The 13,928-nt window shown below is 37.4% G+C and overlaps 1 protein-coding gene across 1 annotated transcript in view; it reads left to right on the top strand.

Moving 5' to 3' along the window:
- Positions 6,243–13,928, top strand: part of LOC109839540 (DNA-directed RNA polymerase II subunit RPB2) — an 11,171-nt gene continuing 3,485 nt past the window's right edge. The window contains exons 1-19 of the mRNA XM_020408018.1: positions 6,243–6,667; positions 6,740–6,961; positions 7,039–7,329; positions 7,418–7,615; positions 8,273–8,337; positions 8,441–8,527; positions 8,618–8,738; positions 8,823–8,867; positions 8,961–9,098; positions 9,187–9,259; positions 9,353–9,432; positions 9,698–9,805; positions 9,954–10,070; positions 11,956–12,111; positions 12,194–12,295; positions 13,307–13,432; positions 13,515–13,592; positions 13,659–13,754; positions 13,848–13,928. The exon at positions 13,848–13,928 is cut by the window's right edge and continues 177 nt beyond it. Coding sequence (XP_020263607.1) covers positions 6,434–6,667; positions 6,740–6,961; positions 7,039–7,329; positions 7,418–7,615; positions 8,273–8,337; positions 8,441–8,527; positions 8,618–8,738; positions 8,823–8,867; positions 8,961–9,098; positions 9,187–9,259; positions 9,353–9,432; positions 9,698–9,805; positions 9,954–10,070; positions 11,956–12,111; positions 12,194–12,295; positions 13,307–13,432; positions 13,515–13,592; positions 13,659–13,754; positions 13,848–13,928 — 2,418 coding nt within the window. The 5' untranslated portion in view covers positions 6,243–6,433. The remainder of the gene's footprint in view (positions 6,668–6,739; positions 6,962–7,038; positions 7,330–7,417; positions 7,616–8,272; positions 8,338–8,440; positions 8,528–8,617; positions 8,739–8,822; positions 8,868–8,960; positions 9,099–9,186; positions 9,260–9,352; positions 9,433–9,697; positions 9,806–9,953; positions 10,071–11,955; positions 12,112–12,193; positions 12,296–13,306; positions 13,433–13,514; positions 13,593–13,658; positions 13,755–13,847) is intronic.

Below are 13,928 nucleotides of genomic sequence, written 5' to 3'. Positions count from 1 at the left end.
GGTGACTGTAATGCTTCTACTTCCTTAAGGCTCTGTTGTCTATTGCATATCTTATTTAGGCTGGTCAATGTTGTTAATTTTGTCTATTGCAAAAGGTTTCAGAACTGTTGCGTTATCGATATGTGGAATACATCCTTAGTCAACATTTAGCAAAAATATCTGATATGTTTTTGTTTTCCAGCTTATTTATTTTTCGTATGTGCAATTTGGCAATCTAGAATATGCAGCGTATCTTTTCTGGAATTTGGCAGTCTAAGAAAATGCATCATAGGTTTTTAATTGAGAGTACGAATCGTTATTGTGTGTGTGTATAAGGTTTGTAATTAACCCTCCGAGTGTTCCTTTGTACATTCTCATTCATTGTAGACCTAGCACTCTAAAGACAATCATATGTACTACCAAGGTATTTGTAGGCTGTCTAAAAATCACTACAGATAGCTTATCCCCATCAAACACCAATGATGGAAATTATAATATGACGACCTTCAGGTTTGGTCGGCTCCGTCTCATCGAGATAGCCGATTTTTATATATAATTCGTCCAATTCCGACTTACGGTTTGAAAGTTATGACATGTTCTTCGCAGCAAGTTATGTTCTGAAGTCCGTCTGCAAGACTGGACTTCGTCAGAACATCGGATTTAGCCTAAAGCTCGCCGAGCCCACCTAAGGCTCACCTCTGTATCCAAAATTCAAAACGCAGAGGTCGTGCCCGCGTTCTGAACTCAAAACGCAGAGGTCGTGGCTGCGTTCCAGATCCAAAACGCAGAGGTCGTGACCGCATTTGAGGTCTTGATCAAAACGCAAAGGTCGTGGATGCATTCCAGATTCAAAACGCAGAGTTCGTAGACTTAAAGCGCAGAGTCCATGCAGAACCCAACTCTGCGTCTCAGGTCCAAAATGCAGAGTTCATCTCTGTGTTCCAACTCTGCGTCTCAGGTCTAAAACGCAGAGTTCATCTCTGTGTTCCAACTCTGCGTTTCAGATTTACAACGCATCGCGGCCTGTGCGTTCAGCTACCCAACATAGGCCCAACTCTGCGTTTTTAGTCTAAAACGCAGAGTTCGGGCCCAGAACGCCATTTTCGGCGTTTGACTCGTTCAAACACGAACCGAACAGTTCCAAGAACCGTTTTCCCCCATGATTTGAGGGATTTTCGCCCCACTTAGAAGCAGATTAAGGGGGTAGTTATCACCCTTAATCCCCTATAAATACCAGAAACTCAATTGAGTTAAAGGATCGGCTTTTTGCATCAAAAACAGATCGCAAAAGGAGAGATCAGCAACCTCTTGAGCAGATCATCTTCGGATCTTGGTGATTTCTCGGATATGGAGATCAGAAAAGGGGGGTCTTCGCTAATCTCTGGAGCATTAATTCCTTGGAGCTTTCATCCCTGGCTTATTAACCGATTTTCGGTTCAAATCAACTCTGTTACAGAGTTTAAACTCGTTCTGAGTTTCTAAACTCGATCTGAGTTATCAACTCGTCCAGAGTTTCAAACTTGCTTTGCAAGTCCTTCACAACGTCAAATCGCGAGGAGAAGACCACGTTCCAGTGAATCAAGACGTTCGGATCGTCAACGGAGAGCAAACTCGACACGAGCATTCGAGGGAGGTACTCAATCGCCACCGTGAAGAACCCAGTTTTAAACAAAGGGGAGAGTCAAATTCATTCTCCTCTCTTTTGTAATCAGGAAATCCAATTGTAATCGAAATCGAGAGAGTTGTAATCATTCTTTTTCTAATCAGTTAGAGAGAATAAATCAAATACGATTCTTTCATTATTTTTCTTATTACAAATTTTCCACAAACAGTATTACAGCAAACGCTAAACTCTTCACCATATGAGAACATCCCACTGGCCTTGAATTTAATGTGGATTCTTAAAAATTTGATATCGTTGCGTGAGTTCAGGTTTCAACCAATTAAAAAGGTTCTCAACCTATGGGGGCATGTTTAGAATATAAAAATATAATCCTTAGTTATTTTCATAGCTTTATAGATTTGATGTAATGGTCAGAGATATTTAATTTAAAAATGTGCAAACTTTTTGAATTTTAGGGTATTTAAGCGCAACTATTTACAACTGAGGGTATTTTACATGTAATGTTGGGTAAACAACTGGAATACTTAAGTTGATGAAATTATTAGACATCTGGTTCCATTTTCATAACCCCTTTTTTTTTCGAGATAAATAATAATATTATATCTGTTACTAAAAATTGGAGGAAAAAATCACCACGTTATGATAAACATGTTGACAATAAAATTAGAAAAACTTATTAGAAAAATCCCTCCACCCAACTCAGGGTTTTTCCCCCTCTCTCAATGACATTTCGATTATTTGCCAGACTACATGTTATACCCCTAAAAAATATTAACGTCAATCTTCACTAAACAGTGGGGCATGTGTCTTACACTAATGCAATTAAGTCAAAACTAAAATAATCTCTAATTTAACTTTGCCCGCTATTCGGCCGACATCTCGCATAAACAAAACAAAATGTAGTACTACTCGGCCATCCCTTCAATTAATTTCTGAAGCAATCCGACTCAGCCCACTATTCGGCCGACATCTCGCGTAACCAAAACAAAAGGCGGTACTTTTTGTCCAACCCGACCAATCACCTCTACGAATAACCCCTATTAGGCCTAGGCCATCAACATGTATAGTTGACTATCAGCTTGACAACTAAGAGAATTGGCAGTTTTCTTGAACCCTGCACCAGACAACCACTTGACATTGCATTAACTGCCCTGACAAAGTCATTATTACTCCAGTCAACAAAGTCTTTATGACTTATCAGGTCCCGTCAACACTAAGCAGGTGTTGTCGCCTAGCATTAACCACCTAGATAACCCATCTTCTGCAGCAGTCATACCTTTCAGCTGTTTGCCGACTCAGCTGCCTAGCTAGACTCGGCCCAAGTTGCCTTCTTACTCCTTAGAATCACTAAAAAAAGGGGAGGCACTGCATGAGGTAAGATCTCTCTAGTATTTTATTTTAAAAAAATTAAAAGTTGACTTAATACTCCTCAACTCAAAATCAATTGCTAACTTGATCGTCAGAGAACCCAACTCCGGCCTCTTACGAGTTCTTTCTTGTGCAGAGAAGAACAATGTCTCCTGGATTCATTCATTAGAAGGAGAGCATGAACCCTGATCAATCCATGAACTTGCAGACGATCACCTATTTGATAACTGACATCAACATTATACATAAGAGAAATTGATGTAGGACAAAAAGTTATGTAAGATCAATAAATCAAAGTTTTCTGAAGGGCCAAATTTTGCACAACTCAAGCGAAAATAGGCCAACGAGCAAGGCTAATAGCTTTGATATGAGGTCCGCTGTTTTTTGGACATCTGAGATCATTGAGGGCCTCAAATTTGTAGTACTGTTTTATTATTTATTGTTGTAAAATTTAGTAATTTTATTTTAAACTTCTTCTTTTAGGGTTTTACTTTAAATACTTTGTAATTTGGTAGTGCCTGTCATCTTTTAGAATAAAAATTTCTTTTGAAGAGACCATAACTAGTTTTTAGTGTTTTATTTTTAAGGAAGTCCATGTGGTAAGGCTTCCTTTATTTTCACTGTTGCGTCAAACAGTCCAATGAAGAAATTACTAAAAGTGTCTTGTGTGCTGAAAAAGTTAAAGGTGCCATATGCAAAGTCCGCCAAAAAGTTCACCCAAAATTCATGTATGTTTTGTGAAATTAAACCTTAATTTAACCCATAAATCATCGGGTTAATTTCACATGACACTCTAAAATTTTAGGTGGTGTTACACATGCCTTAAACTTTGTTCATCTCAAATAACCCCAAAACACCCTTTAAACTTTGAACTTACTCGTCAGGGGCCCTATGTACGCAGCTAAATACCCATATTGGTATTATAATTCAACCCCATTTGCCAAGAAGGTATTTTAAATAAAAAATCGGTATTAAGGTATTTTAATTGATTAAAATTACCAATTAGGTCCTTTTTTCTCGTCGGCGATCACTTTTCCGGCGAGAACTCATCACGTGCGTGGCACGTGATGACTTAATCTGTATAAATACCCATATTGGTATTTTAATTTAACCCCATTTGCCAAGAAGGTATTTTAAATAAAAAATCGGTATTAAAGCATTTTAATTGATTAAAATTACCAATTAGGTCTTTTTTCTCGTCGGCGACCACTTTTCCAGTGAGAACTCGTCACGTGTGTGGCATGTGATGACTTAATCTGTGTTTTAGCTAATGATGTGGCTCGGTTTGCGGATGTGGCTCGGTTTTAGCTGTTGATGTGGCTTAATCACAATTTAAGTCCAAAACGAACCAACCTGAACCCTAAACATTTCAAAACAAAGATCAAACTTCCACGCATTCACTCCAGATCTCAGATCCAACTCAATTATCTTACCTTTACCGCTAACAGAAGCAGCCAAAACCCCCGATTCCAGGAACTTCTAGAAGAAAACGCCATAGGAATTCGGAGAGAAGAGAGTGAGAAGACGAAGATCACTGCAGACTAGATTGCCGCCGGCGCGGCCATGGATCGATGCAAGAGAAAGAGGTTCTATTTATACGGTAATTTCTCCACGAATTTTTCGCTAATTTTTTTACCAATTTTAGAAATGGGGGATTTTAAAATGCATCGACTCTTATTCTTCCTGCCACTACCACGTTAGAAAACCGGTTGAATTAAAATGCACGTGACCAGTTCTTGCCGGAAAAGTGGTCGCCGACAAGCAAAAAGACTTAATTGGTAATTTTAATCAATTAAAATGTCTTAACGCCGATTTTTTATTTAAAATACCTTCTTGGCAAATTGAGTTGAATTAAAATATCAATATGAGTATTTATACAGATTAAGTCATCACGTGTCACGCACGTGACGAGTTCTCGCCGGAAAAGTGGTCGCCGACGAGAAAAAAAGACCTAATTGGTAATTTTAATCAATTAAAATGCCTTAACGCCGTTTTTTTATTTAAAATACCTTCTTGGCAAATGAGGTTGAACTAAAATACCAATATGGGTATTTAGCCGAAACAAATTTTAACCATTAGCTATACATAACTACTAGGTACTGGTTCTAACTACTATTTTACAATCATCACTTTTTATTATTATCCAACATAGAACTATACTCACATATTAATAACCTCAACAAGTTCAGGGTTTTACTTGCAACACACCCCCAAGTTAGGGGGTTACTTGCAACAAAACCCGAAGTTCAAGGGGGTTCGGTAAAATTAACCCTAAATTATCTTTGACCGTTCTTTCACGGGCCCGGTCCAGCACATTATTTGACCGTATTTTTTTTGCATTGGTATATAGATACGTATATACATATATGAGATTAATGAGTATCCATGTGGATTTCCTCTTTGACGTGGCACAATCATCACTATCCTCATAAAATAGGAGAGAAAATGTGAGTTGGTGGTGATTTATGTCTACTTTATAAGAATGATGGAGATTGTGCTACATAGACGACAATGGAGGAAATTTCCTGGTATGACAAGGATAACTCTACGGGGGTGTTAGTCAATTGGGACATTTTCATGCAAAATGGGATAATTGTTAAAATGGAATAATATTTCGCTAGTAGGATATTTTAGTGGGATAACTAGGAACAATTTTGTGAAGCGGGATATTTTGATAAAATAACATGGGATAAATTTTTATAATCATGAAGTATATATTTATGCATTTTGAAGATATAAATACTATTTATGTATTTTAAACTTACTACTATTAATTGATAATTGCTTACAAGAATGTTCGTTACTATTAAATAACTTTTGGTTAGACTATAAGATATTGACAATTATTATTATGATGATGGTTTAATGATGGTGATAACCATAATAGGAAATAAGTAAAGAAAAAAAATAAAAAATAATAAAATAAATACGAGTTCTAGTTTTTTACCACATAGTTCCAAGCTAAAACTTGGAATAATTTGAGAGACTAGAACTCTTATTTTTGTATAGAAAAATAAAAAAAGTGGGATAATTTTGTACAATTATCCCAATTCTAGTTTTGTTAAAGTTCTGCTTTGACTAACACTGTAAAATTTTATTCTAGTTTTAGTTCTATGTGACTAACACCTTAAAATTTTGTTCTAGATTTAGTTCTATGTGACTAACACCTTAAAATTTTATCCCACTGATTATCACAGTTCTAATTTTAAGTTCTAAGTGACTAACCCTCCTACGTATATATACCCTCTCAGTTTCTCTGAGTTCCGGTTTGTCGTCTTGTGGGGCCAAAGATAGGCGAGAGCGAAAGCCGATCCCTCGCGCTCCTCATCGCTACAGAAACAAGTAAACCCTAAAGATCAAAATCTCACCACTATATTCGGCTAAAGCCCTAACTCCAGATCTCCACCTAGGGTTTTCGATACCCCTCCAGCTCGATTCGGGCCACCTAGGGTTTCCATCACGATGGAAATGAACGACGAGTACATGATGGAGGCGGAGGAGGAGGAGGAGGAGGAGGAGATCACTCAAGAGGACGCGTGGGCGGTCATCAGCGCTTACTTCGAGGAGAAGGGATTGGTCCGCCAGCAGCTCGACTCCTTCGACGAGTTCATCCAGAACACGATGCAGGAGATCGTCGATGAGTCCGCCGACATCGAGATCCGGCCCGAGTCCCACCGCCAGTCCGAGTTCGTTGAGGTACCCGATTCGATTTCGTGCTCTAAACCCTAACCCTAACGCGAACCCTAACTGATGGCTGTTAACTTGCAGACGATATATAAGATCGGGTTCGGTCAGATTTATTTGAGTAGGCCGATGATGACGGAATCGGACGGAGAGACTCAGACCTTGTTTCCGAAGGCGGCGAGGTTGAGGAATTTGACGTACTCGGCGCCTTTGTATGTTGATGTGACTAAAAAAATCATAAAGAAAGGTCATGACTGTGAGGAAGTTGCAGAGACCCAAGATTTCACTAAAGTCTTCATTGGGAAAGTATGCGTACTACAATAAATGTCTTGATTTTTTTCTGATAGAAACGCGAATTACGATTGTTTCATTTCGAAACTCAGGTTCCCATAATGTTGAGGTCGAGTTATTGCACGCTGTATCAGAATTCTGAAAAAGATTTGACTGAGCTTGGTGAATGCCCGTATGACCAAGGAGGGTATTTTATAATCAATGGAAGTGAGAAGGTTTTGATTGCACAGGAAAAGATGAGCACGAATCATGTGTATGTCTTTAAGAAAAGACAGCCCAACAAGTTTGCGTATGTGGCTGAAGTCCGTTCTATGGCGGAAAACCAGAATAGGCCTGCAAGCAGCATGTTTGTACGCATGCTCTCTCGTACCAGCGCCAAAGGGGTCAGTAGTTTACCACCGGAACTTGGTTGCTTATTAGTATACTTGAAATGCATGGCATATACATGATATGTGCTCAATTTCTTTGCAGGGTTCTTCGGGACAGTATATTCGAGCAACACTTCCATATATAAGGGCGGATATCCCTATAATAATTGTTTTCCGAGCTTTGGGTTTTGTTGCTGATAAAGATATATTGGAGCATATATGTTATGATTTTTCTGATACACAAATGATGGAGCTATTGCGGCCCTCACTTGAAGAAGCATTTGTTATTCAAAACCAACAGGTGGATTTTCTGTAATTGGATTACAGTATTTGGTAACTTTAGTCCCTGGTTCAAGAGGGGTTCTTTAACATAATTACCAAGTGCACAGTTATAAATTACAAACTAGAAGCTACAGCATTCTAATTTCTAGAGATGTGCAGAATCTGGATATTGCAAAGTCATATTCTTATCACAAGATTCACAACTAGTTGTTATCTGACCAGACACTGAAATTTCACAGTTAGATTTGCTTTACAAGGTGTCTTAGATTGTAGGTTAGAGCTGATGGTTGTTTGTCATGATACTTGTGTTGAATTTTTTATTTTCTTCCTGATGTTGTTCTGTCTGGTGTATCTTGTGCTAATGTTCCTTTTATCATCAGGATGGCATGTTACTTTCTGAGAATACGCCTCTATAGGCCAAATGTTAGTTAGCCATGCGATAACTCAAAAGTTTCATGAAGAATTATGTAATATGCTAAAAAAAATCTGTCGAACTTATATAAGAGAAGTGCTATTAAAGGAGGTGGTGTATTAGCTGTTTCTTTGTGGTCAGAATACTTCTTCCAACTTTTGAGTAGAATGGGATGCACTAATCTTGTATTGTGTATTTTACTTTGTATAGCTTACTTTTGGGTTGAATGAGAATATATCTAAACATTGTCATGGAAACTTTTAGGTTGCATTGGATTATATAGGAAAGCGTGGGGCAACTGTTGGAGTGACAAAGGAGAAGAGGATTAAGTATGTTTATTTTTAGAACACCTTTCTTTTGTGATTATATGTTGTTTATTTCACTATCATTTGTTTCGCGTTGCATTTACCATTCTCTCTCTTTTATTTTCAGGTATGCAAGAGAAATTCTTCAAAAAGAGATGTTGCCTCATGTTGGTGTTGGGGAGTACTGTGAGACAAAAAAAGCATACTATTTTGGGTATCTTATCTACCTGTTTTATTGGGAGATTTTTTGTTGGCAACATACGGGGCACTGCTTTTGACCTTTGTCATCTGTGACTTGTTTTAGATATATCATTCATCGGCTTTTGCTGTGTGCACTTGGCCGAAGACCTGAGGATGATAGGGATCATTATGGAAACAAACGACTTGACCTTGCTGGTCCATTGCTTGGAGGCTTATTTAGAATGGTTTGTCAATGAGGCTTGGGAGTTTGATTTTTCTTTTTTAGTTTCTGGAATGACCTGATTATATCATATTTATTTGTTTTGCAGCTTTTCAGAAAATTGACCCGGGATGTGCGATCTTATGTTCAAAAGGTTAACACTTGCATGCAAGTGTGACTCAAATATTTTCAGCTTATAGCAGTTTTCATGTTGTTGCTAACTTGTTTGCATTGACAACGTGAGCAGTGTGTGGACAATGGAAAAGATGTCAATCTGCAATTTGCTATTAAAGCTAAAACTATCACAAGTGGTCTTAAGTACTCTCTTGCTACTGGAAACTGGGGACAGGCTAATCAAGCTGGTACCAGGGCAGGGGTTTCACAGGTTACCTTTCTCATTGCTTTTCTAAGGTCTTCACTTTATATTGTTTATTTGCTCGATAAGATATTCACTTGAGACTTTTATTTGGTAGGTGTTGAATCGTCTAACTTATGCATCTACTCTCTCTCACTTGCGGAGATTGAACTCTCCTATAGGCCGTGAAGGTATTCACTAAGCTGAACTCACAGTTTACATGTGATATCACTATTCTTATGAACATATTTCTGATTTGAGGAGCTTTTGTGCTAACTGACCAGGAAAATTGGCTAAGCCTCGCCAGCTGTCACTGGGAATGATGTGTCCTGCTGAACACCTGAAGCGACAGGGTTTGATCGGTGCAAAAACACTCTTGTTAGATAGTACAGATCTTGTTTTGACAAAAAGCTCTTAATATTTAGATCCTTTAAGCTGATAATCTAATTGAAATCAACTGAGCCCATGAGCTGATAGGTTATTTGCGAAAGAGTGGTTTTGTACAGTTTGCAAGGTAACAGGCCTTGGTAGATAATTTAACTTGGATTTTGTCACATAGACTGTGGAGAACAATTTAATTACGCGCGAATACTTTATATGCTAACATTTGAATGTTGTATGTTTGTCAGGCTTGTGGATTGGTGAAGAACCTTGCTCTGATGGTATACATAACAGTGGGATCAGCTGCACATCCAATTTTGGAGTTTTTGGAGGAGTGGAGTACAGAAAACTTTGAGGTATGCATTTTTTATTCCTTGTGAATGCGAGCTGTATCTTTTGTAAGCTTGTAGTTGCTCAAAATGGTATCTTGTTGGCGGTTATAGGGTACCTTCTTGTCGCAGGTTTTCGTCTACTGAAGTTTGCTTTTCTTTTTGCTCTTTGCAGGAAATATCTCCAGCTGTTATTCCTCAAGCAACTAAGATTTTTGTTAATGGCTGCTGGGTTGGTGTTCACAGAAATCCTGAACTCCTGGTGAAGACTTTGAGACAATTAAGGAGACAGGTATGGATTCACATCTTTCCTATCCTCAGATTACCCTAGATGGGTTTTGTGAGCCTATGATGTGTACACATCACCGTTCAAAAAATTCCATACATTTTCAGTTTTCATTATTTCTCTGGAATACTGTCAGTGAAATGTCTTTTACATTTTTGGTTCCATCTCATCAGGTTTCATCTGTAGTGTGAAAATTTTTATATCTTTATCTGGATGTCTGTTCCACTAAATTCCCACGATAGATTCTATAGCTTGTTCTCTCCATTGAAGAACTTCTTCTCTCCTTGTGCTACTTTTGTTTTTTTTTTGGGGGGCAGCTACTTAGGTCCTCTGTCTCTATGATGAAACTTCTAACGATAGTCACATATCTTGTATTAGGTCCTTTATTCTTATGTAGAATATTCTGTTGACCATTGTTGCATATCTTGTCCTTTTTTACTTTACCATTCCATATCCTTTCATGAGAAAAATAGTTGTGCTTAGAACATAGAAATGGTACACTAATGTTAGCCTTATGGGATCATTAAATGTATGATGGGTGATGGCTCTTGTTGGTTTATCTATAGTTTGCATATTCCATTTCGTTTATGCGGGAAGTGTTGCATCTGGAGGTTGTATCTGTTTTCTCCTTGAGTGTTGAGTCCTTTTTGGTGATTCTTTATCAATATACTAATATAACACATGGAGTATATATTCTAATTTATATTAATAGTCAGGATTGAGTGGCTGGAAAACATAGTAAGACTTACATCTACTTGTATTTATATCCATTTTGTCTAGTTTTTAACTCTGTTGACAACTGACGGAAGAAATTTATTTATTTAGATTTAAACTGCATCAGGCCTGCTGGGGACCCTTGAGATTAAATCCTAATGAATTGATTGGAAGAGTGTTAATTGAATTGGACCTTATTATTATTATTATTATTTGTGTGGATATTCATCCTTAATTCTTTCGTATTCAAGAAATGGCTCCTGGACCATTATTTTAGACCCAGGTTGTGTAGGGCCTACTTTTTACCCTTCTTTGTTAATGTGTTGAGAATAGACAGGACATGCTTTGCTGTTTCTAGCTAAGAGGCATAATCAAAATGACTTTCTTAATGTGTTGAGAATAGACAGGACATGCTTTGCTGTTTCTAGCTAAGAGGCATAATCAAAATGACTTTCTTTCGCCATGTTTGCATAATTAACCCTCTCTTGCTGTTTCTAGCTAAGAGGCATAATCAAAATGACTTTCTTTCGCCATGTTTGCATAATTAACCCTCTCAATTCCCTTACCGACTCAACACTAATCCTGTGAGAGATTTTTTGTGGAGTATTTTTTAGAATAGAGAAGATTTGAGGGGTATATATTATATATGTAAAAGCCTTAACATTGAACATGAAAATTTTGTCAACTCATGGACTCTTCAACCATTTTCGGTCGAATACGATAAATTTGTGTGAATCCATACATAACCAGCAGTTAATGTTTTTGTCACTTAAGAACATCTATCGGACAATGAATAATCTAACTGGCTAACGAGGCTTCATTCTCTTCAGTTTTAAGTTGGTTGATTTGAATTCCTCATGTTAGGATTCTACTGAAATTACCATATGACTTAAGAGTTTTTTGGGTTCCAAATGGCAAAACATTTTTTTGACCGTAAGAGTTGGCAGTCATATCATTGTTAGTGAAAAAAATAAATACATTTCTGGTGTTGTTCCAAGAAATTATATAATAAATTACAAACAGCCTAATTGTGGATGTTGGCTTGACTAGTCAGGCTTGGGAAAAATCCACTGTCATTGCTGCTGAATTTGTACCTTATGAAATACTACCCACTTTTGGAAAAAAAATATTCAATATCTTCGTGTGGAGTACTGCTAACTGATATATTTCTTTCTAGATTGATGTGAACACTGAGGTGGGAGTCATTCGGGACATTCGTCTGAAGGAACTACGACTCTATACAGATTATGGTCGATGCAGTCGTCCACTATTTATTGTAGAAAAACAGAGGCTACTTATAAAGAAAAAACATATTCGAGCTCTGCAGCAAAGGGTATTGTTTTCAAAGTTCAAAAGACGTACATTTTTCATGTTCTATGTTTCAGTTAAATTCATACTACTTTCTCTGGGTGCAGGAAGCTCCGGAAGAAGGTTGGCACGATCTGGTTGCTAAAGGGTTCATAGAGTACATTGACACCGAGGAAGAAGAAACTACTATGATATCCATGACTATCAATGTGAGCTTCTTTCCTTTGTGATATATTATTTTCCTCCCTTCTGTATCAATGATCATGTGATGCAGCTAAACAATTTCCCTCTTTGTTATATTACATAATGTTTATACAATTATGCACTTGTGGAAACCTTTTCTGATTCATCACTAACTTTAATATTTATATGTTCAGTAGTACACATAAACTATGGTCTTTTATTGTAAAAGTCTGACAGTGTTATTGTGTTGGAGCATTAATCTGTCAGGCCGTAAACGAGTATGAAATCCTACACCAGGAATAAAGATAGCAAAGAGAGTGCTTCCTCTATTACATATCTGTTTCCCCTTTTGCATCAATAACCATGTGATGCAGCTAAACTCCTTCCCCTTTGTTGTATAGTTTTATATGATTATCCATTTGTTGGAATTTTCCCGACTTTTAACTATATAATGTCTGTACACTCAGTAGTTTACCTAATCCTTTGATCCTTTGTGTAGAACTCTGGCATTCTTTTACTGAGTTAAAAGTTTAACCAGTCAGGTTGTAAAGGAGTATGAAATCCTGCAAATGAAATAGGGATAACATATAACTTTTTTCTGTTTGGTATCAGTAATCATGTGATGCAGCTTTGCATTTTTCCCCCTTTGTTATGTAGTTTTATACAATTTTGCACTTGGGGGAGTTCTCCTGATTCTGAACTACCATGTAATAACTATATGCTCAGTAGTTTAATATTGTCATCTTTTTTATACAAGTCTGGCATTTTGTTCATGTCGGAGCTTTAATCAGTTAGTTTATAAAGGAATTGTATACATGAAATAAGGATAACAAAGATGTTATATAAATGTACCACTTCTGATAGGATGTTTCTCCTTGGAAATACAATGAAAATGCATGAGTCAAAATCACCTGTCATTTCCAGGTAGCATCTGGGTTATTAACCTTCTTAGTTCTCCTGGAATGTATGCACATAGAAGCGACATTCATATAAATGTTTTCTAAGAGCCTTCTCACCTGACGTGTCATATATTATAGGATCTTATAAATGCGAGGCAAAATCCTGAGGAAGCATATTCTGAAACTTATACCCATTGTGAGATCCACCCATCACTGATACTGGGTGTTTGTGCATCAATCATCCCATTCCCTGATCATAACCAGGTACATAATCAGCAAGTCCTTAATGGCATTCTAAGGCTTCTTACTTCCTATTTCTATGTATAACATTTTGTTTGCATTGCAGAGTCCCCGTAATACATACCAATCAGCAATGGGTAAACAAGCTATGGGAATCTATGTAACAAATTATCAGCTGAGAATGGTGCGTCTACACCTCAGTTCGTATCATGAAAATTTTTGATGGATACTAATGCATTTCATTTCTCAGGATACATTAGCCTATGTTCTTTATTATCCACAAAAGCCTCTTGTCACTACCCGTGCGATGGAGCATTTACATTTTCGGCAGCTTCCCGCTGGCATCGTAAGAAGCCTGTTGAGTTTTTGTTGTTTTTCTTTATATGGTTGCTTCTCGGTACATTGCTAACACATCTTCTTCCTTTTATTTTCAATGAAGAATGCAATTGTTGCTATTTCCTGTTACTCTGGATACAACCAAGAAGACTCTGTTATCATGAATCAGTCTTCAATTGATCGT

The sequence above is a fragment of the Asparagus officinalis genome, chromosome 4, assembly GCF_001876935.1.
Source record: "Asparagus officinalis chromosome 4, Aspof.V1, whole genome shotgun sequence".
Classification (NCBI taxonomy): domain Eukaryota; kingdom Viridiplantae; phylum Streptophyta; class Magnoliopsida; order Asparagales; family Asparagaceae; genus Asparagus; species Asparagus officinalis.
This window is presented reverse-complemented; position numbering and strand designations above follow the sequence as displayed.